The sequence below is a fragment of the Lissotriton helveticus genome, chromosome 10 (genome assembly GCF_964261635.1).
Source record: "Lissotriton helveticus chromosome 10, aLisHel1.1, whole genome shotgun sequence".
Classification (NCBI taxonomy): Eukaryota; Metazoa; Chordata; class Amphibia; order Caudata; family Salamandridae; genus Lissotriton; species Lissotriton helveticus.
The window spans coordinates 65170257-65194564 of record NC_136071.1 but is presented as its reverse complement, the minus strand read 5'-3'; the positions used below and the strand labels follow the sequence as shown (position 1 = coordinate 65194564).

Here is a 24308-nt window from a genome sequence, read left to right as displayed (position 1 = left end):
TATTTGGGTCCGATGTTGTGGAGGGAGTTGTAGGTGTGGATGAGGATCTTAAAGGTTATTCTCTTCTCGATGGGGAGCCAGTGTAGGTCATGAAGGTGTTGAGTCATGCTTTCGTGCCAAGTGGTCCTGAGAACGAATCTGGTTGCCGCGTTCTGGATGGTTTGGAGCTTGTGGAGAAGGATCTTGGTGATGTCAGCATAGAGGGAGTTTCCATAGTCCTGCCTGCTGGTTATGTGTGCATGGGTGACGGTTTTTCTGTGCTCGTGGGGGATCCATTTGAAGGTCTTTCGGAGGATTTGGAGGCAGTTGGAACTTGTGGAGGCGACATCATTGAACTTGCGGATCATGGTGAGTGAGGGGTCAAGGATGACGCCGAGGTTCCGGGCGTGGTCTGTCGGAGTGTGGGGCTCCCGTGGGTGGAGGACCACCAAGTGTCATCTCATGCAGAGGTCGAGGGCCCCAAGATGACGACCTCTGTTTACTCTGTGTGGAGCTTCAGGCACCTGCCTTCATCCAGGGAGCGACATCTCTCATTCCTTCCTGGAGGCTGAGCCTGGTGTCTTCGGGTTCCTTCATGAGGGAGAGGATGAGCTGGGTGTCATCGGTGTAAGATACTATGTTGAGCCAATGCTGTCTGACGATGCTGGTGAGGGGGGTCATGTAGATGTTAAAGACCGTGGTGTTGAGCGATGATCCGTGTGGTACTCTGCAGTTGATCTCAGTGGGTTTGGAGATGAATGGGGGAGTCTGCTCCTATGGGTTCTGCCGGAGAGAAAGGATTGGATCCAGTTGAGGGGTTTCCTTGTATTCCGGCATCATTCAATAGAAAAACCTGATTGTGGTATTAATCCTAGGCTACTTGGCGCTTATGAGTGCAATTCACACACGTAAATTAGATTCACAGAAAAATATATGAGACGTGCTGCAAGGTGTAGAGAACCACAAAAACTCTACAAATTAAGAGCCTAGACTCAATATACAAATATTCGAACTCCTCAGCACATGTCAATTTTCACAAATACAGGTTTCCCTATTATGGTTGCAAGACATTCAGTTATTCAACTTCATACAGGCAAATAATTTCTTCTAGTATATTTGTCGGTTTATTTCTTTGTTCTTTACTTTTTGTAGTCAATACAGCTGATGCCAACACGTGTTTCATCGCTATTGGGGGGTCTGTTCCCGCAACTCCTCAAGGCTAATGCTGCAATTCCGTAGTCATTCAAATGTGGTGATACTTCGAACCCACAATGGGGTTCCACTCAATTCAGTGAGGATTAATATCTCCCTTGTGTGTTCATAGTTCATGTGTCTTATCTTTCTGTATTCCACGCAGGCGGCACGGCGCTCCGCGCGGTAAACAAGTAAGTTTACTTGTTTACCGCGTGGGCGCGTCGCAAGAACTGAACCCCAATGTAGGTTGGAAGTATCACCACATTTAAATGACTACAGAATTGCAGTATTAGCCTTGAGGAAGCTCTGTTAGGGCTGATCGGAACTTCGGATACGAGCGTTTTGCTGGTCTGGACTTATCATGGTCCATGACTCTAATAACAGATAGAGGTGGTTTTACTACGACCCCTGTAGAACTTTGAGGAGAAAACGTATTGGACCAGTTGATATCTATGCACAACTGGCTTACAGGTTGGTGGGACGTTAGGAGTACTGTATTTTATAGAAGTCACTCACCTTACAATATTTTGTGATCGCATGAGTCTATCTGAACTCTACTGGAAGTTCGTCTGCCTGGATACTTGATTGATTATGAATCCGAAACCGGTCCCAGGATGTACTGTTCCCATGAGGCAAAGGGTCAGACTGATTTGCATATAGCCATGTCTGAACTGGGGTGGCTGAGTGAACTAAAGAATGGTGATGGATTAAACCCAGATCAGTTGACTGGGGGTGAGTGTTTGATTTGTTCAAACGCTCCGTCCATCATCCCCTTTTGTATCGCTTTGTTCGCCCTAAGTTTGGCAGGGTATGCTCAGACGTGAGTCCCTTGTTCACTTGGCCACTGGATTCAAGATAGCCTGGCTGATGAGAATTATGAATCCGAAACCGGTCCCAGGATGCTTGTTTCCGGTCCAGGGAAGACATGGCTTGGCAGTTCGGGCTGCACTGTTCCCATGAGGCACAGGGTCAGACTGATTTGCATATAGATATGTCTGAACTGGGGTGGCTGAGTGAACTAAAGAATGGTGATGGATTAAACCCAGATCAGTTGACTGGGTGTGAGTGTTTGATTTGTTCAAACGCTACGTCCATCATCCCCTTTTGTATCGCTTTGTTCGCCCTAAGTGGGGCAGGGTATGCTCAGACGTGAGTCCCTTGTTCACTTGGCCACTGGATTCAAGATAGCCTGGCTGATGAGGATTATGAATCCGAACCCGGTCCCAGGATGCTTATTTCCGGTCCAGGGAAGACATGGCTTGGCAGTTCGGGCTGCACTGTTCCCATGAGGCACAGGGTCAGACTGATTTGCATATAGCCATGTCTGAACTGGGGTGGCTGAGTGAACTAAAGAATGGTGATGGATTAAACCCAGATCTGTTCACTGGGGGTGAGTGTTTGATTTGTTCAAACGCTCCGTCCATCATCCCCTTTTGTATCGCTTTGTTCGCCCTAAGTGTGGCAAGGTATGCTCAGACGTGAGTCCCTTGTTCACTTGGCCACCGGATTCAAGATAGCCTGGCTGATGAGGATTATGAATCCGAAACCGTTCCCAGGATGCTTGTTTCCGGTCCAGGGAAGACATGGCTTGGCAGTTCGGGCTGCACTGTTCCCATGAGGCACAGGGTCAGACTGATTTGCATATAGATATGTCTGAACTGGGGTGGCTGAGTGAACTAAAGAATGGTGATGGATTAAACCCAGATCAGTTGACTGGGGGTGAGTGTTTGATTTGTTCAAACGCTCTGTCCATCATCCCCTTTTGTATCGCTTTGTTTGCCCTAAGTGTGGCAGGGTATGCTCAGACGTGAGTCCCTTGTTCACTTGGCCACTGGATTCAAGATAGCCTGGCTGATGAGGATTATGAATCCGAAACCGGTCCCAGGATGCTTGTTTCCGGTCCAGGGAAGACATGGCTTGGCAGTTCGGGCTGCACTGTTCTCATGAGGCACAGGGTCAGACTGATTTGCATATAGCCATGTCTGAACTGGGGTGGCTGAGTGAACTAAAGAATGGTGATGGATTAAACCCAGATCAGTTGACTGGGGGTGAGTGTTTGATTATTTCAAACGCTCCGTTCCTCATCCCCTTTTGTATCGCTTTGTTCGCCCTAAGTGTGGCAGGGTATGCTCAGACGTGAGTCCCTTGTTCACTTGGCCACTGGATTCAAGATAGCCTGGCTGATGAGGATTATGAATCCGAAACCGGTCCCAGGATGCTTGTTTCCGGTCCAGGGAAGACATGGCTTGGCAGTTCGGGCTGCACTGTTCCCATGAGGCACAGGGTCAGACTGATTTGCATATGGCCATGTCTGAACTGGGGTGGCTGAGTGAACTAAAGAATGGTGATGGATTAAACCCAGATCAGTTGACTGGGGGTGAGCGTTTGATTTGTTCAAACGCTCCGTCCATCATCCCCTTTTGTATCGCTTTGTTCGCCCTAAGTGTGGCAGGGTATGCTCAGATGTGAGTCCCTTGTTCACTTGGCCACGGGATTCAAGATAGCCTGGCTGATGAGGATTATGAATCCGAAACCGGTCCCAGGATGCTTGTTTCTGGTCCAGGGAAGCCATGGCTTGGCAGTTCGGGCTGCACTGTTCCCATGAGGCAGAGGGTCAGACTGATTTGCATATAGCCATGTCTGAACTGGGGTGGCTGAGTGAACTAAAGAATGGTGATGGATTAAACCCAGATCAGTTGACTGGGGGTGAGTGTTTGATTTGTTCAAACGCTCCGTCCATCATCCCCTTTTGTGTCGCTTTGTTCGCCCTAAGTGTGGCAGGGTATGCTCAGACGTGAGTCCCTTGTTTACTTGGCCACTGGATTCAAGATAGCCTGGCTGATGAGGATTATGAATCCGAAACCGGTCCCAGGATGCTTGTTTCCGGTCCAGGGAAGACATGGCTTGGCAGTTCTGGCTGCACTGTTCCCATGAGGCACAGGGTCAGACTGATTTGCATATAGATATGTCTGAACCGGGGTGGCTGAGTGAACTAAAGAATGGTGATGGATTAAACCCAGATCAGTTGACTGGGTGTGAGTGTTTGATTTGTTCAAATGCTCCATCCATCATCCCCTTTTGTATCACTTTGTTCGCCCTAAGTGTGGCAGGGTATGCTCAGACATGAGTCCCTTGTTCACTTGGCCACTGGATTCAAGATTGCCTGGCTGATGAGGATTATGAATCCGAAACCGGTCCCAGGATGCTTGTTTCCGGTCCAGGGAAGACATGGCTTGGCAGTTCGGGCTGCACTGTTCCCATGAGGCACAGGGTCAGACTGATTTGTATATAGCCATGTCTGAACTGAGGTGGCTGCGTGAACTAAAGAATGGTGATGGATTAAACCCAGATCAGTTGACTGGGGGTGAGTGTTTGATTTGTTCAAACGCTCCGTCCATCATCCCCTTTTGTATCGCTTTGTTTGCCCTAAGTGTGGCAGGGTATGCTCAGACGTGAGTCCCTTGTTCACTTGGCCACTGGATTCAAGATAGCCTGGCTGATGAGGATTATGAATCCGAAACCGGTCCCAGGATGCTTGTTTCCGGTCCAGGGAAGACATGGCTTGGCAGTTCGGGCTGCACTGTTCCCATGAGGCACAGGGTCAGACTGATTTACATATAGCCATGTCTGAACTGGGGTGGCTGAGTGAACTAAAGAATGGTGATGGATTAAACCCAGATCAGTTGACTGGGGGTGAGTGTTTGATTTGTTCAAACGCTCCGTCCATCATCCCCTTTTGTGTCGCTTTGTTCGCCCTAAGTGTGGCAGGGTATGCTCAGACGTGAGTCCCTTGTTTACATGGCCACTGGATTCAAGATAGCCTGGCTGATGAGGATTATGAATCCGAAACCGGTCCCAGGATGCTTCTTTCCGGTCCAGGGAAGACATGGCTTGGCAGTTCTGGCTGCACTGTTCCCATGAGGCACAGGGTCAGACTGATTTGCATATAGATATGTCTGAACTGGGGTGGCTGAGTGAACTAAAGAATGGTGATGGATTAAACCCAGATCAGTTGACTGGGTGTGAGTGTTTGATTTGTTCAAATGCTCCGTCCATCATCCCCTTTTGTATCGCTTTGTTCGCCCTAAGTGTGACAGGGTATGCTCAGACATTAGTCCCTTGTTCACTTGGCCACTGGATTCAAGATAGCCTGGCTGATGAGGATTATGAATCCGAAACCGGTCCCAGGATGCTTGTTTCCGGTCCAGGGAAGACATGGCTTGGCAGTTCGGGCTGCACTGTTCCCATGAGGCACAGGGTCAGACTGATTTGCATATAGCCATGTCTGAACTGGGGTGGCTGAGTGAACTAAAGAATGGTGATGGATTAAACCCAGATCAGTTGACTGGGGGTGAGTGTTTGATTTGTTCAAATGCTCCGTCCATCATCCCCTTTTGTATCGCTTTGTTCGCCCTAAGTGTGGCAGGGTATGCTCAGACATGAGTCCCTTGTTCACTTGGCCACTGGATTCAAGATAGCCTGGCTGATGAGGATTATGAATCCGAAACCGGTCCCCGGATGCTTGCTTCCGGTCCAGGGAAGACATGGCTTGGCAGTTCGGGCTGCACTGTTCCCATGAGGCACAGGGTCAGACTGATTTGCATATAGCCATGTCTGAACTGGGGTGGCTGAGTGAACTAAAGAATGGTGATGGATTAAACCCAGATCAGTTGACTGGGGGTGAGCGTTTGATTTGTTCAAACGCTCCGTCCATCATCCCCTTTTGTATCGCTTTGTTCGCCCTAAGTGTGGCAGGGTATGCTCAGATGTGAGTCCCTTGTTCACTTGGCCACGGGATTCAAGATAGCCTGGCTGATGAGGATTATGAATCCGAAACCGGTCCCAGGATGCTTGTTTCCGGTCCAGGGAAGCCATGGCTTGGCAGTTCGGGCTGCACTGTTCCCATGAGGCACAGGGTCAGACTGATTTGCATATAGCCATGTCTGAACTGGGGTGGCTGAGTGAACTAAAGAATGGTGATGGATTAAACCCAGATCAGTTGACTGGGGGTGAGTGTTTGATTTGTTCAAACGCTCCGTCCATCATCCCCTTTTGTGTCGCTTTGTTCGCCCTAAGTGTGGCAGGGTATGCTCAGACGTGAGTCACTTGTTTACTTGGCCACTGGATTCAAGATAGCCTGGCTGATGAGGATTATGAATCCGAAACCGGTCCCAGGATGCTTGTTTCCGGTCCAGGGAAGACATGGCTTGGCAGTTCTGGCTGCACTGTTCCCATGAGGCACAGGGTCAGACTGATTTGCATATAGATATGTCTGAACCGGGGTGGCTGAGTGAACTAAAGAATGGTGATGGATTAAACCCAGATCAGTTGACTGGGTGTGAGTGTTTGATTTGTTCAAATGCTCCGTCCATCATCCCCTTTTGTATCGCTTTGTTCGCCCTAAGTGTGGCAGGGTATGCTCAGACATGAGTCCCTTGTTCACTTGGCCACTGGATTCAAGATAGCCTGGCTGATGAGGATTATGAATCCGAAACCGGTCCCAGGATGCTTGTTTCCGGTCCAGGGAAGACATGGCTTGGCAGTTCGGGCTGCACTGTTCCCATGAGGCACAGGGTCAGACTGATTTGCATATAGCCATGTCTGAATGGGGGTGGCTGAGTGACCTAAAGAATGGTGATGGATTAAACCCAGATCAGTTGACTGGGGGTGAGTGTTTGATTTGTTCAAACGCTCCGTCCATCATCCCCTTTTGTATCGCTTTGTTCGCCCTAAGTGTGGCAGGGTATGCTCAGACGTGAGTCCCTTGTTCACTTGGCCACTGGATTCAAGATAGCCTGGCTGATGAGGATTATGAATCCGAAACCGGTCCCAGGATGCTTGTTTCCGGTCCAGGGAAGACATGGCTTGGCAGTTCGGGCTGCACTGTTCCCATGAGGCACAGGGTCAGACTGATATGCATATAGCCATGTCTGAACTGGGGTGGCTGAGTAAACTAAAGAATGGTGATGGATTAAACCCAGATCAGTTGACTGGGGGTGAGTGTTTGATTTGTTCAAACGCTCCGTCCATCATCCCCTTTTGTGTCGCTTTGTTCGCCCTAAGTGTGGCAGGGTATGCTCAGACGTGAGTCCCTTGTTTACTTGGCCACTGGATTCAAGATAGCCTGGCTGATGAGGATTATGAATCCGAAACCGGACCCAGGATGCTTGTTTCCGGGCCAGGGAAGACATGGCTTGGCAGTTCTGGCTGCACTGTTCCCATGAGGCACAGGGTCAGACTGATTTGCATATAGATATGTCTGAACTGGGGTGGCTGAGTGAACCAAAGAATGGTGATGGATTAAACCCAGATCAGTTGACTGGGTGTGAGTGTTTGATTTGTTCAAATGCTCCGTCCATCATCCCCTTTTGTATCGCTTTGTTCGCCCTAAGTGTGGCAGGGTATGCTCAGACATGAGTCCCTTGTTCACTTGGCCACTGGATTCAAGATAGCCTGGCTGATGAGGATTATGAATCCGAAACCGGTCCCAGGATGCTTGTTTCCGGTCCAGGGAAGACATGGCTTGGCAGTTCGGGCTGCACTGTTCCCATGAGGCACAGGGTCAGACTGATTTGCATATAGCCATGTCTGAACTGGGGTGGCTGAGTGAACTAAAGAATGGTGATGGATTAAACCCAGATCAGTTGACTGGGGGTGAGTGTTTGATTTGTTCAAACGCTCCGTTCCTCATCCCCTTTTGTATCGCTTTGTTCGCCCTAAGTGTGGCAGGGTATGCTCAGACGTGAGTCCCTTGTTCACTTGGCCACTGGATTCAAGATAGCCTGGCTGATGAGGATTATGAATCCGAAACCGGTCCCAGGATGCTTGTTTCCGGTCCAGGGAAGACATGGCTTCGCAGTTCGGGCTGCACTGTTCTCATGAGGCACAGGGTCTGACTGATTTGCATATAGCCATGTCTGAACTGGGGTGGCTGAGTGAACTAAAGAATGGTGATGGATTAAACCCAGATCAGTTGACTGGGGGTGAGTGTTTGATTTGTTCAAACGCTCCGTTCCTCATCCCCTTTTGTATCGCTTTGTTCGCCCTAAGTGTGGCAGGGTATGCTCAGATGTGAGTCCCTTGTTCACTTGGCCACGGGATTCAAGATAGCCTGGCTGATGAGGATTATGAATCCGAAACCGGTCCCAGGATGCTTGTTTCCGGTCCAGGGAAGACATGCTTGGCAGTTCGGGCTGCACTGTTCCCATGAGGCACAGGGTCAGACTGATTTGCATATAGCCATGTCTGAACTGGGGTGGCTGAGTGAACTAAAGAATGGTGATGGATTAAACCCAGATCAGTTGACTGGGGGTGAGTGTTTGATTTGTTCAAACGCTCCGTCCATCATCCCCTTTTGTGTCGCTTTGTTCGCCCTAAGTGTGGCAGGGTATGCTCAGACGTGAGTCCCTTGTTTACTTGGCCACTGGATTCAAGATAGCCTGGCTGATGAGGATTATGAATCCGAAACCGGTCCCAGGATGCTTGTTTCCGGTCCAGGGAAGACATGGCTTGGCAGTTCTGGCTGCACTGTTCCCATGAGGCACAGGGTCAGACTGATTTGCATATAGATATGTCTGAACTGGGGTGGCTGAGTGAACTAAAGAATGGTGATGGATTAAACCCAGATCAGTTGACTGGGTGTGAGTGTTTGATTTATTCAAATGCTCCATCCATCATCCCCTTTTGTATCGCTTTGTTCGCCCTAAGTGTGGCAGGGTATGCTCAGATGTGAGTCCCTTGTTCACTTGGCCACGGGATTCAAGATAGCCTGGCTGATGAGGATTATGAATCCGAAACCGGTCCCAGGATGCTTGTTTCCGGTCCAGGGAAGACATGCTTGGCAGTTCGGGCTGCACTGTTCCCATGAGGCACAGGGTCAGACTGATTTGCATATAGCCATGTCTGAACTGGGGTAGCTGAGTGAACTAAAGAATGGTGATGGATTAAACCCAGATCAGTTGACTGGGGGTGAGTGTTTGATTTGTTCAAACGCTCCGTCCATAATCCCCTTTTGTGTCGCTTTGTTCGCCCTAAGTGTGGCAGGGTATGCTCAGACGTGAGTCCCTTGTTTACTTGGCCACTGGATTCAAGATAGCCTGGCTGATGAGGATTATGAATCCGAAACCGGTCCCAGGATGCTTGTTTCCGGTCCAGGGAAGACATGGCTTGGCAGTTCTGGCTGCACTGTTCCCATGAGGCACAGGGTCAGACTGATTTGCATATAGATATGTCTGAACTGGGGTGGCTGAGTGAACTAAAGAATGGTGATGGATTAAACCCAGATCAGTTGACTGGGTGTGAGTGTTTTATTTGTTCAAATGCTCCGTCCATCATCCCCTTTTGTATCGCTTTGTTCTCCCTAAGTGTGGCAGGGTATGCTCAGACATGAGTCCCTTGTTCACTTGGCCACTGGATTCAAGATAGCCTGGCTGATGAGGATTATGAATCCGAAACCGGTCCCAGGATGCTTGTTTCCGGTCCAGGGAAGACATGGCTTGGCAGTTCGGGCTGCACTGTTCCCATGAGGCACAGGGTCAGACTGATTTGCATATAGCCATGTCTGAACTGGGGTGGCTGAGTGAACTAAAGAATCGTGATGGATTAAACACAGATCAGTTGACTGGGGGTGAGTGTTTGATTTGTGCAAACGCTCTGTTCCTCATCCCCTTTTGTATCGCTTTGTTCGCCCTAAGTGTGGCAGGGTATGCTCAGACTTGAGTCCCTTGTTCACTTGGCCACTGGATTCAAGATAGCCTGGCTGATGAGGATTATGAATCCAAAACCGGTCCCAGGATGCTTGTTTCCGGTCCAGGGAAGACATGGCTTGGCAGTTCGGGCTGCACGGTTCCCATGAGGCACAGGGTCAGACTGATTTGCATATAGCCATGTCTGAACTGGGGTGGCTGAGTGAACTAAAGAATGGTGATGGATTAAACCCAGATCAGTTGACTGGGGGTGAGTGTTTGATTTGTTCAAACGCTCCGTCCATCATCCCCTTTTGTATCGCTTTGTTCGCCCTAAGTGTGGCAGGGTATGCTCAGATGTGAGTCCCTTGTTCACTTGGCCACGGGATTCAAGATAGCCTGGCTGATGAGGATTATGAATCCGAAACCGGTCCCAGGATGCTTGTTTCCGGTCCAGGGAAGACATGGCTTGGCAGTTCGGGCTGCACTGTTCCCATGAGGCACAGGGTCAGACTGATTTGCATATAGCCATGTCTGAACTGGGGTGGCTGAGTGAACTAAAGAATGGTGATGGATTAAACCCAGATCAGTTGACTGGGGGTGAGTGTTTGATTTGTTCAAACGCTCCGTCCATCATCTCCTTTTGTGTCGCTTTGTTCGCCCTAAGTGTGGCAGGGTATGCTCAGACGTGAGTCCCTTGTTTACTTGGCCACTGGATTCAAGATAGCCTGGCTGATGAGGATTATGAATCTGAAACCGGTCCCAGGATGCTTGTTTCCGGTCCAGGGAAGACATGGCTTGGCAGTTCTGGCTGCACTGTTCCCATGAGGCACAGGGTCAGACTGATTTGCATATAGATATGTCTGAACTGGGGTGGCTGAGTGAACTAAAGAATGGTGATGGATTAAACCCAGATCAGTTGACTGGGTGTGAGTGTTTGATTTGTTCAAATGCTCCGTCCATCATCCCCTTTTGTATCGCTTTGTTCGCCCTAAGTGTGGCAGGGTATGCTCAGACATGAGTCCGTTGTTCACTTGGCCACTGGATTCAAGATAGCCTGGCTGATGAGGATTATGAATCCGAAACCGGTCCCAGGATGCTTGTTTCCGGTCCAGGGAAGACATGGCTTGGCAGTTCGGGCTGCACTGTTCCCATGAGGCACAGGGTCAGACTGATTTGCATATAGCCATGTCTGAACTGGGGTGGCTGAGTGAACTAAAGAATGGTGATGGATTAAACCCAGATCAGTTGACTGGGGGTGAGTGTTTGATTTGTTCAAACGCTCCGTCCATCATCCCCTTTTGTATCGCTTTGTTCGCCCTAAGTGTGGCAGGGTATGCTCAGACGTGAGTCCCTTGTTCACTTGGCCACTGGATTCAAGATAGCCTGGCTGATGAGGATTATGAATCCGAAACCGGTCCTAGGATGCTTGTTTCCGGTCCAGGGAAGACATGGCTTGGCAGTTCGGGCTGCACTGTTCCCATGAGGCACAGGGTCAGACTGATTTGCATATAGCCATGTCTGAACTGGGGTGGCTGAGTGAACTAAAGAATGGTGATGGATACAACGCAGATCAGTTGACTGGGGGTGAGTGTTTGATTTGTTCAAACACTCCGTCCATCATCCCCTTTTGTATCGCTTTGTTCGCCCTAAGTGTGTCAGGGTATGCTCAGACGTGAGTCCCTTGTTCACTTGGCCACTGGATTCAAGATAGCCTGGCTGATGAGGATTAAGAATCCGAAACCGGTCCCAGGATGCTTGTTTCCGGTCCAGGGAAGACATGGCTTGGCAGTTCGGGCTGAACTGTTCCCATGAGGCACAGGGTCAGACTGATTTGCATATAGCCATGTCTGAACTGGGCTGGCTGAGTGAACTAAAGAATGGTGATGGATTAAACCCAGATCAGTTGACTGGGGGTGAGTGTTTGATTTGTTCAAACGCTCCGTCCATCATCCCCCCCTTTTGTATGGATACTTGATTGGCTTTATGTCCTTGCAGTGTGGCCAATCATTTTTGGTTTTTCTTGATTTATGTACAAATAAGCGTATGCCTACAGGGGGACGATATATGAATGTTAAGTCTTTATTGGGATACAACCGTTGCGGACCACGGGACAGTGGACTGCTATCTTTGCCTTAAAAAAGTCTTTTAGACGAAACACGTGTCGGCAAGTCGTGTGCTGGGAAGTTTCAAGAATACTATTTGGAATAAAGATAATCAAGATTTCTACATGGCTTGGATCCTTATATTTTGACCAATAATATTGCTGCTGATGTTGTTTCTGTTGGGTTGGAGTGGGGTTAATGAATACGCATTGATTGTGACACCTGTTTACTGACTTATTAGTGACTATAGGTGTGCTGTCCGAGCCCTTTCTTTTGTGTTGTGGCTTCATGCACACTTTGTGTGCTATATACACCCTTGGGTAGTGGGTGTTGTTAGGGCAAATTGAGCACCCATTTTCTAACTTTGATTATGTTATCTACTACTTCTACGTTCTTACTATATTACTCATTATTGTGAGGCTAACGAATGTGCAGACGTTTCTCTATTTACAGAATGCTACTACCCACTCTTTGTGAAAATGTGGGTCTAAAATTAGTATTCCCTGTCCAACAGATCATCAAAAAGGTTTTAGAAATATTACCTTTTAGTCCTAGTTTGGCCATATAAACACCAAAACAATCAACTAGCCTCTGCATCCCTAACAGGGTACGGGACATCAGGACTGCATCAGCGGCATACATTAATGTTGGTATGGGCCTCTTACCCACTTGTGGAAGGTCCTGGCACTCTTTCCCGAGAGTACTTCCCAAGTCGTTGATATATAATATAAACAGAAAAGGTGCCAGCACGCATCCTTGTCTCATGCCCCTTCTCACCCTAAAGTGCTTAGTGCATTCCCCTCCCACCCCATAGCGAATCCTAGTATTTGCTCCCACATAAAATTGTCTCAGAAATGAAACTATTGTGTAAGAGTTCCTTGTCGTTGGTTGAGTTGGTGTCGATTTTGCTCTTGATGAAGTCCGCCGGGTGTCCCTTATGAGTTGGTGGTACCCCTTCAGGGTGCTCTTGTGGTTGTTATGGTCTTATGTGGTTTTCTGGAGATCCATTGGTGAAATTCTTTGGCTGCGGAGTTGGCGTCGGTGGAGGTGATGGGTAATTACTCCAAAGATATCCAACAGCATCACACACATGTTCGAGGAAGAGAAGTCTTGTCTTGGTTAACAAAATATTCACTGTACACTAAAGCAGAAAAATGTGTATATTTAAACAGATTAGGTGCTAGGCTTTAAAAAGCACTCCTACGACTGTCAAGGAAATGCAAACATTCCCAGGCTTAGCAAATTCGAATCTACATTTCAATAAATAGTTTTGCTCAATTGTGAGGCCAATCAAATTGGTTTGCTCTATCATTGTTATATCTGATGCTTTAGAATTTGCAATTGGATTTGTACTATCATAGAGAGATGCAACAACAAAAGCTGTGTTTTTTGGTGCATTTTACTCCAACTGCTTACCATTTCTAAATGCAATTATAGTATCTATCACAGAAAAGTTACTTTGATTAAATAGGCATTCACATAGTGTCAACATTACCTGGAAAAGCAGTAGAAGAGAACACAGTCTGAACAGACCAGAAAACCCCTTGATGTTTTTTATCTTGGAGGTTTTTGAACACCAGGCATGTGAGATGAGTTTGTTTGTGTCCTGATGTTGATACAAAGTTATCTGTATTTATTTTTCTAATTTTTATTTTCCGGAGTTTTATATAGCGCAAACTTGACCTGAAAGTATTGGATATCAGAGCGCTTTACATAGCACCAGTTGCGTTACATGAGGACACATTCATTTTTGTTAGGCACAGGGAGATTAAGTGATTTACTGAGAATCACAGGATGTTCATCTTCATTGCCGGGAATCGAAGCCAGTTCCCCAGAATCGAGGTTGACCACCCTAGCCCTTAGGATAACTCCTTTCCCTATATACCAGGAGATAGATATGACAAGGCTGATTCATTGCTTAGACAATGGGAAGACAAAGAAGAACCGGTACCTGCTCTTAATACCTAATTGGATACTACTCAAGAAAGAGAAATTTTACATCAATTAATTAACTAAGTCCATATCAGACAAAGACAGATGAATGATGAACAATTTCTACAGAAAGATTTGCAAGATGTAGAGAGGAGGAAGCAGAACTATACAGGAAACATTCCTTTTATTTGCCTCATTGGGATTTGCAATTTCAAAACAGGAAGTGGTGACACAATTCTCCCAATATAGAACACAATGGGCCAAGAAAAATGTAAGAGTTACTACAAAGGCACCTGTGGTGGCCAAATTAGTTCAGATCTGTTAATGATAACATAAAGAAATGTTAAATTTACACTAAGGCAAAAACAGATAAAGCTAAACCTATAGGATTACTTCAACATCTTCACACCCTGGCCCAGATGTGGTCTATGATCTATATGGATTTTGTTTTTGAATAACCATTATCACAAGGGTTTCATACCCTGCTGGTGGTAAATTATGGGATCTTTTGTACCTCTGAGAGAATTGTTAACAGCTTTAAAAATAGCTCATCAAGGTTTATGGATTAGCTGATGTTATCCTCACTGACTAAGAAGCCAATTGTTTTTTAAAAAGTGCTAAACACCGTTGATGTCAACAACTTCCATTTCTACTGATGGCGTCCACCAGGTGAGCAGATACCACATTCGGAGGAAATACTTAGAGCAAATCCTCGGTCCCTGTGAATCCGAATTTTTTCAGTTGTTCCAAACTTTTCAATAACAAAGCTGCGGACGGAGTAGTCGTGTCCTCCCCTTTCATGTAACAAAGCCTAGACACGGCACTGAGGACACCATACAGCGTTCCTTTAATAGGTCTCCATAGCGGTAGTTGTTTCGGACCACACATTATATTCCACCTTTTGTATATCAGACAATGCAAGTATCGAAATTGGTGCATGACATACGAGTGGAATATTATGACCTGCTGATTAAATATACAGGCAGGAAATCATGGGCATTGCCAAAGACAACTTTAAAACTACGCTCTTGACATTAGAAATCAATCCAAGAACTTCACGTACAAGACTTTCACTGTATTTTAAGTTTTTTAGAGGTCATAAGAACCTAATACGCAATAAAAGGTTTTATATGATAAACATATATGGCATCCTGATGAAGGCTCCAAGCCGAAATGCGCGTTGGATCCAACAATTCCAGAGCCATGCCTAAATGAATATGTTCCTTATCCCAACAATTAAATAGGATTCGGTGCAATATTTTGATAAATGTTTAATGAATTTCAGACACAAAAGATATCATTGTATTCTCTGTCTAGAACAATTGATTCCTTGTCTAGAGCAATTGATTAAATTAAATGTCTAAACGTTTTTTAAATACAGAGGTCATCATTACCTCTAGCATATTTTGTTGTTTCTGTTCTTAAATAACATCAATATGTGATTATTGTATAAAATAAGAATAAAAAATACATATTTTTTTACCTAGTGGTGTATTTATTGAGTATTGTGTATGCTTTTCAGGTCCATAATATTATTTCCAACGTTCCTAAATTGTTTTGATTCCAATAAAATTTTTCTTTTTATAGAGGACCAGTATGAGTTGAACAACTAGATTTTCATGGCAGAGTTTGCCCACACAATTCTTTGCACTGCCTAGACACCACTCCTTTCTATGTTATGCAGCTATCCACCCTACTCCTTTATGGCATGTATGTTTCCTACCAGAATACTAGTTTGGGGGCAAAGGTATGTCTGTGTACAACATATCTATATCTACCAGGGTTCAACCATATGTTTGCCCCCAGATTTGTTGGTCTACATTCTATCCTTAAGTTAATAGGACAATCAGTTGTTCAGTTTGAAGGTGAAACATTCTCTATTTCATGTGTACCGTATTAAACATGGAGGCATTAAGGGAGAAATTCAACTGCCACCCATATCGGTTGATGTCTCGCAGGACTGTAAGTTAGAACTATGCTTTATCACCATATATATTTTGGTCAGATCTAGGATTTAATTTCTAGTAAAGTATATGATGCCTCAGAAAGATCCTGGGAGCTGACCTGTACATGCACAATGACTGGTGACTTAATTTCATTAACAGTATGCAAATAATTGAGGCCCCATCATAGGAGATTGAGGGATTTTTGGGGTAGTACTGTCAGGAATATCAGGAAAGATTTTGCCAGTGCAGTACCCTTACCAATGCACAGAGGAATATAAACCCCACTTTATGCTCAGAAGAAGATCATTTAGATGAGGATAGGAGTAGTGGAACCTAAGCAACTCCTTATTTCACAGTTGCAGACAGGATGCCTAGAGTCTCATGGATCAATGATTGACAAAAGTTCTGTGCAAGGATTGGGTTGGTGCCTGGAAATATCTCTCAGTTGTTTTGGCTTACTTTTCTTCTGTCACATTATCACTCAGCATACGCTAGCCCTGACTGTTATTTTTACTCTCCCAAATTTCCCACCGCTGCTTGTCCTGTGAATCCCTGGCTTTCTATCATTTGTTTTCTGTTTACCTGTTTGTGTCTGCAAAGCGTTTTTGCTCCATTACATATTTGTGCTTTGTGGCATTGTTATCACTTCAAGATGTAATATCTGCAATCATCATGCTGACCTAGTGTGCTGCTTCACTACTTTTTGGCAGTTGTGGATCCTCCTCTTGGGCAGTTGTCTCCTGGCCTGATTCCTGGAAGAACCAGAGTTAGTCAAAGTATGACCTCGTCCTGTGAGATGTAAATTATAAATACCTTTGATATGATATATTCAGTCTTTATTGATTTACAAAGTCTTAGGCTGTCACTTTGTCTATTTCGTTATATACAGCATACTTACAAAGTAGGGAAATGGGTTAAAAGATGTCAAAGCATTTTATTTTGTACTGGAACACTCCCAGCACAAAACCTATGCTTAACATTAGGCATGCAACCTTGCACTATGGGGAACAAATATGTATGTTAGTGCTTAAAAGCCTAAAGTATGCCAGCCCAAGGATAAAAGAAGACAGAACTATATCATAATAGATATGGTGCTGTTCTGTCCTCTGCCTTTCCTGCAGTACCGTTTGTTTTGTGGTTTTTCTTATATAGCTTACTAAACTAACACACTAAAAGGTTGTGTGTTTGAAACCAGGGGTGCCTCTGTTCATTCCTACATCAAATGACACTGCGGAGGGGCTATAACTGAACTATACGGTAAGCCGGAAAGTAAGTGATTTTGTGTTAAAACACACAGGTAATATGCATTTACCATGAAACATATTTGCTTATAACACATTGAAGAGGGAGAGCAGTCAGCATTCTTCTCTAGCTTTTACTTATCGTCTCATTGTGACCTATGGTCAGGCATTGGTGATCGTAGAATCTGGGAAGATCTACTTTCCTTTGTGACCAGCCCTGGTTAGAATTTAGTCTTCAAAAATTCTTTGTCTATTTGTGTACTTCTTACTTTATAAATCCAAAGTTACTTCATACATCTCATTCATTATGCTCTAGTACTGTGCTAATGCAGAAAGAGTTACAAATCAACAGTAAACAAACCTTAAAGGTGAGCTCAGAAGAATATCACCAAATTCTGACCTTAGTGTACTTTCCACCCCAGTGGATATTGCTGATGTTAATAGTGAATTGGTGACCAGCTGGGGCATTTCCATCATAGGTGCCCACCCTGACAAAGCTACTAGTGTTGCTGGATGTCATGTGCCAGTACAACAGATCAAGAAAGGGTAGCGAGTCCCCTTTGGCATCGAAGAAAGCCTCACTTCCAGCAGAGTTCTTCATGCGGGCATTCTTCACATAGTGCAATATCTAAATACAGAAGAAAACATATAATTAGGAGTGATGCTTGCCTTTTCATCTTTTTAAAAATGTTGTTTGCACTAGATGAATGTCATTTAAATTTCACAACAAAGGAACATGCCAAAGGGAAATAAATATGCTGTGGTAATGCCCACTCAATCCACAGCTACCTTTTGTTACAAAACCAGACATAATCTGACTTAGTTAAATTACCCCTTTTTGCATTTTGAAAATCAAGAATATAATAAAGATTTAGCAAAATCACAGGCTCATTAACTGTGCATGTAATCAAGGTCACCTGGTTGAAAGGTTATCAGCTTAGCCAATTACAATGTACAAGTGAACAGTGGCAGGTTTTTGCCATTCACAAGCTAAATACTTACATTCATAGGGGTCTATTCACAAACTATATTTCGTAGTACTACATTTAGTGCTACTCACAAACTATAAAATTCTTTTTATTTAAAAAAGTGTGGAAGTTCCGCATCTCCAATATTTTTTGTGTGGAAATATGACCATCTGTGGACATCTGCGAACATTTACACCTGCATTTTAGTATTTGGGAGTAGAGGGGTTGTCTGGCAAATAGGAATACTTGCAACTAACTTGGAGGGGTTTAAGTGGAAGTAAGATAGGGTAAGTAAGTATAATGGATTGGTTTTGGATAGGACATGAAGACACCCACAAAACATTAAGCCTCTTCTTATTTACACACTGCTCTTCTAAAGTTACAACTGCCAAAAAGTACTCAAATCCGACCTGTAGTGAGTCCAGCACCACCCTGTGCCACTCACAGGTACTGCAATACTGTCCTGCAGAAAACAATGAAGACAGACTTAAATAAAACCTTACAGGAAATATTGTTAAAATATATTAACTTATTTTGACTTGATAAAAATAAGAATTTGTTTAATTTAATGTAAAACATTATATTTAAATAAGAAATAAATATTGTATCTTTGTTTAAATTAAAATTAAACTTTACTTTAAAAATAATGTAATAGTTTAATTCTGTATGTACATTTAGAGAGTTTTAAAACATAATAAATAGATTTAGACATCCTAGGTGGGATTTTAAATAGTGTTTTTAAAATGGTTAAATATTTCAAACTAAATTCGTAGGGATGTAGCCTTTTCTATTGTCTTCTATTTTTATGTAACATTAAATAAGGTTTCTAAATTTATTTAAAATTTTGTAAACTTTATTAATGTTTGTTTTACATTTCCAATAGGAGATCTCCATCCTTTTTTTGGAGAGCTCTATCATCATGTCAAAATTTACAACTAGCAACTAATTTTAAAGGGGAAGACATTTAATCAACACTTTGTAGTAAAATGTTCCCTTGTAAAGTCTGAATAGTCAAAATTACTACATTTACTTCAAAATGTTAGAGTAAATTTACACAGGTGCATTTTCTAATGTGTAAATTTAACTTTGAGAGTATGTCCCATAGTTGTAAGGCATTGACTGATGTAAGTGATAAATGGTTTCACAACAATTAATCATATCATATTTATAAAGCGTGCAGCTGCCCACTGAGCATCCCATTGCTTGAAAGTAAGCAGTTTAGCTGATAAGAAAGACACAATGCTACAAGTCGAAGAGCCATATCTTCCAGAGTCTTCTGAAGAGATCCTCATTGGAAGTGTTTTGGAGCATAGGTGGCTGGCCATTCCAAGGCCTTGGAGACTTGTTAGGTAAAGGAACAACAGCCTCATGTCAACCTCATCCTGGAAGTCCTCAGGAGGTGGACTTCTGATGATCTCGAAGAACTGAGGGTATGATAATGAGTGAGTCTATTTCTAAGATATGTTGTAGCCAACTTAACAATAGCTATGAGCTAGGAAAAAGGATTTCAAAAGAATGTAACTTATAACTCACAGCAAATTCATTTTTTTAGATATTGAACTATAGATAATTTAGTAGGCTCAATTAGAGAGCATAAGCATAATCACTTCTAGATGAAATCATTGTATGCATTAGGGTTTTGCGGGTTTCCAAGGAAGTAAGTCCAAGGTCTTCCTCAATGCACACAGTAAGGAAAAACTATTTCCTGCTATGGCCAGAATTTAAGGGTGAAAACAAAGCTCATTATCAAATTTTACCCCCCAGATTTTTGGCTATAGATGCTGGTTTGGGTGGAGGAAGACACCAAATTCGGTCAGCCACCAATTATTTGACCAATTAACTGTGGCTTGTCTATGGAGAAGCACTTCTGTTTTATCAGACAAGTTCAAGTTCAAGTTCAATTTATTTATGATTTTGGAACTCAGATGAGATCCACATAAAAAGAAACACAAAAGATAAAACATACATTTTGAACAATAAAATAAGATATACAAATATACATAATCATGTAAAACGTCAAGTATAATCACTGATGATAGTCATAACATCCTTTAGAAATTTTAATATATATCTAAAAAAACATTTAAAAAAGTTAAAAATCCTGTGGCAAAACATTTTATTAGGAGGATTATAAATGGCATCCATAAATGCGGTGGCGGACAAAATGGATAGTTGCAGGCTGTTGGAACCTGGGATGTCAGGTCACCTAGGGTAGCCTGGCATAGGGGCAAGACAAGCAATTGTAGAGGCACAAGTGTGAAGGTTGCAGACCACCCAGCAGTAAATCCACACAATAACACTTAAAAAGGACGCTACACCAATTTGTTATGAAAATATGTACTGGTTTATAAAAATAATATTGTTGCTCATTACTTTTAGATTTCACAACTTGTTTACTTCAGGCTGTCTTGTGAAAAAGCAAGTATACTTTTAGACTGCTAAGCAATTTATCCATTAGATTCCAAGATACATTACATTTGTCAGGAAATCGATAATAGCACTCTCAAAAGTATCAAATTACCACATTAATCAGCATTAGCAGTACATCTCATTAAGCTCTATAATTGTTTAAACTTTGCTATTATGACTTCCTATAACTTTCACCTCAAACCTTACTTTCAAAGAAACAGTGTTAGCACTTTACATTTGGTCAGATATTTAGTAATCATTTCATTGTCACCTTCCCAATCAAAGATCAGTTGTTTCTTGGACAAAGCCTGTACTCCTCTAGCAAAGAGGACTCCTTTCCTTTCTCCTCCCTTCTGTTAACTGTTAATGTGACTATTCTAATTAGAGCCACGTTTCATTTAGGCCATCCGGGGATTTCCCAAGAGCGCTTCACCCTCTGGAAGGATCTCTTTATTCCCCTCTTTGTCAGGTCTCGCTCCCCTGCCCTTTCGTTACTCTCCTTACTTGTGGTTGAGGTCTTGTACTGCCAGAGAGAGTGGGGGGGACCACTTGTCAGGATAAATGGGCCAAGCGCCGGTGAGGCACACCAGCCTCCAGGGCACCTCAGCTTCCCCCCTCCCACTCGAGCCAGCTCCTCTGGTGGCGCTCGAGCGGGGAAGAGATCTTAGGCAATTCTCACAGCAGGCTGACGGCTCCTCAGTTCCCCCCTCTCGCTCGCGCCGGCTCTTCCGTGTGGCGCTTGAGCGAGGGAGAGATGACTCCACAACGTTTCCCAGCTGCTACTAAGCTCCGACGCTTCCCTGACTGGACCCGCCTCCACCTACTTGAAGAGAGGCAGCGCGACCGGGCATGCGCGAGCGAGCAGCGGCTTCCGCTGGAGCCTGCTCGGTTTTACTTCCTCCGGCTCCGCCCTCCAACACCGGCTCACTTGCTCCCTCTGCCGGATCCGCGCCGACAGGACACAGCGTAGGAAACGATCCTCCACTCCAGCGCCCACCGCCTCCACAGGTCACAGGCACACAGGCGGCCTGATCAAGCAGCCAGTGCCCCACAAAGCGCCTCGAGGGGAGCACGCTCCCAGCTCCACTTCAGTCACCGGGAGCTCACTTGGACAAGGACAGCCCCAGGTACAGGGAAAGGGGGGGATTACTTGTAATACGTGGCGATAGGCTCCTCACCAGCTCACAATCCTCACAGTCACTGTACTGATGTCCTGGGGATCACTTCCCTTAAGTCCCTTTACTGGGCAGAGGACTGCGCTTCGCAGCGCTGCAGTCTCCTTCTCCTGTAGACTCCCCCTGTATAATTTAGACGAGGGGCAAGCTAGGCGCCCAGGGTCTCCAGTAACCCTCAACAGCGGGGTCAGGACAAGTAACCTAAAGGGGGCAGTGTGGTGATTCAGTAAGGCAGCTTCCCAGTCCAGGAGGTCAACCCTATGACTAGCCTCTTCCCACCCTTAGCTACAGCCTGTACTCCAGCTGACTCTCTCAGGTAGACAAAATGGCTGCTCAACCCCTGCCCTTTTATAGACAACCCCCACAGAGTCCAGTAGGGTCCAGAAGGTTCTGGAAGGCCTAAGGTTATCCTATGGGGCTGTCTAAGGTGTGGCAGTTGGAAACAGTTAAGGCCCTCCATTTTGTGAATTACAGCAGTTTCCTGACAGAACAGGCCTCTGGGCCTAAGGTGAAAAACTATGAGGGACAAAAGAACACCTATCCCCTTGGCCAACACCTTTAAAAACTAGTGGACACAAAAATTATTAAGGGTATGAGGGGCAAAAAGGGGACAAAATAAATAATAAATTGGAGGGACTACGCAAAAAGCCAGACAGGTCTAACACGCGTCCCCCCCAGCTGAAAGTGGGGAGAACTACCCAACCCCTTGGGAGTCCTCATCACTAAGGCGGAAATACCTGGAGAGACCGTCTGCATTGGCGTGGTCCACTCCAGGCCGATGTTCCACCCGGAAGTCCATTCCCTGTAGGGAGATGGACCACCTCAACAGCTTGGGATTTTCCCCCTTCATTTGCATCAGCCAACGAAGGGGTCGGTGGTCAGTCTGAACCAGGAAGTGCGAGCCAAAGAGGTATGGCTGCAGCTTCTTCAGAGCCCACACCACCGCAAAAGCTTCCCTCTCAATTGCACTCCACTTCTGTTCCCGGGGAAGCAGTCTCCTGGATAAGAAGACTACAGGCTGATCCAGGCCCTCTTCATTTAGTTGCGATAACACTGCCCCAATGCCATGTTCTGATGCATCTGTTTGGACAATGAACTCCTTGGAGAAGTCTGGGGCCTTCAGGACCGGTGCTGCACACATTGCCTGCTTCAACTTTTCGAAGGCTTGCTGACAAGCCCTCGTCCAAACTACCCGTCGAGGTTGTTTCTTTGAGGTGAGCTATGTGAGGGGCGCTACAATAGTGCCATACCCCTTCACAAAGCGACGGTAGTAACCTGTGAGGCCCAGGAAAGCTCGGACCTCAGTCTGTGTCTTGGGGGGTTCCCAGGCCATGATTGCCTCAATCTTCGCCTGCAGGGGCTGCACAGTCCCCCTACCCACCAAGTGTCCAAGGTACACAACCGACCCCTGCCCAATCTGGCATTTGCTGGCCTTGATTGTCAATCCAGCTTGTTTCAGGGCCTGGAGAACTGCTTGCAAATGCTGCAAATGGTCCTCCCAACTGCTACTGAAGACAGCAATGTCATCCAAGTAAGCAGCAGAGAAACTCTCCATTCCAGAGAGGACCTGGTTCACCAGCCGCTGAAATGTGGCAGGGGCGTTCTTGAGCCCAAAGGGCATCACACAGAACTGGAAGTGTCCCTCAGGCGTGGAGAAGGCTGACCTTTCCTTTGCTCCATCTGTCAAGGAGATCTGCCAGTACCCCGAAGTGAGGTCAAAGGTACTCAGATATTGGGCAGCTCCTAGCCGGTCAATTAATTCATCCGCCCTAGGGATCGGATGAGCATCAGTCTTTGTAACTGAGTTCAGTCCTCGGTAATCCACACAGAACCTCAGTTCTGGTGTGGTGCCTGGTGGGGCGGCTTTTGACACTAGCACCACCGGACTGGACCAAGGGCTGTTGGAAGGTTCTATCACTCCTAGCTCTAGCATCTTGGCAACCTCGCCATGGATGCTAGCCTTCACCTTGTCTGACAGCCTGTAGGTCTTTGACTTCACTGGGGGGCTGTCTCCTGTGTCCACATCATGGGTACACAGGTGGGTTCTTCCCGGGACAAGGGAGAACAGCGAAGAGTACTGCTCCAATACCTGGCGGCAATCCTCTCGTTGCTCAGGAGTTAGGGATGGGGAGAGAATCACTCCCTCCACCGACCCATCCTTCTCTTGGGATGAAAAGAGATCCGGGAGAGGCTCGCTTTCTGCTTCCTCTTCCCCATCAGTCACCATCGTTAAAATGACCTCGGGCCTGTGACCAGCTATGGTTGGTGGATCTAAAGGCCCTACAATGTCGATGCCCACCCTCTCAAAGGGTGTGCTAACGACTGGAAGTGGTTCCAGGGGAGCCTTCAGCTTCACCCCTGTTTTCCCACTGGCCTGGCAGGATACACATGTCTGACAGTAAGTGTTGGACGCCACTTTCATCTGAGGCCAGTAAAAGTGGAGGACAAGCCGTGCAAAGGTCTTGTCCTGGCCTAAGTGTCCTGCCAGTGGTATCGCATGAGCCAATTCCAGCAGAAAGGCTCGGAATTGTTGCGGTACTACCAAGGCCCTTGACGAACCAGGTAAGGGTACCTTGGGTTCACTGTAGAGGAGTCCATCCTCCCAGTAAATGTGGTAGGGTCCCGTAACATCACCTGCTGCTTGGGCTTCAGCCTGTCGCCTCAGTCCCTCAAGG

The 24308-nt window shown here is 45.7% G+C and overlaps 1 protein-coding gene across 1 annotated transcript in view; it reads right to left on the bottom strand.

Annotated features, from left to right (window-relative positions):
- The window catches only part of LOC144783919 (extracellular calcium-sensing receptor-like), a 103834-nt gene that overhangs the window by 33521 nt on the left and 46005 nt on the right, over positions 1 to 24308 (bottom strand). The window contains exon 3 of the mRNA XM_078662655.1: positions 17482 to 17709. Coding sequence (XP_078518781.1) covers positions 17482 to 17709 — 228 coding nt within the window. The remainder of the gene's footprint in view (positions 1 to 17481; positions 17710 to 24308) is intronic.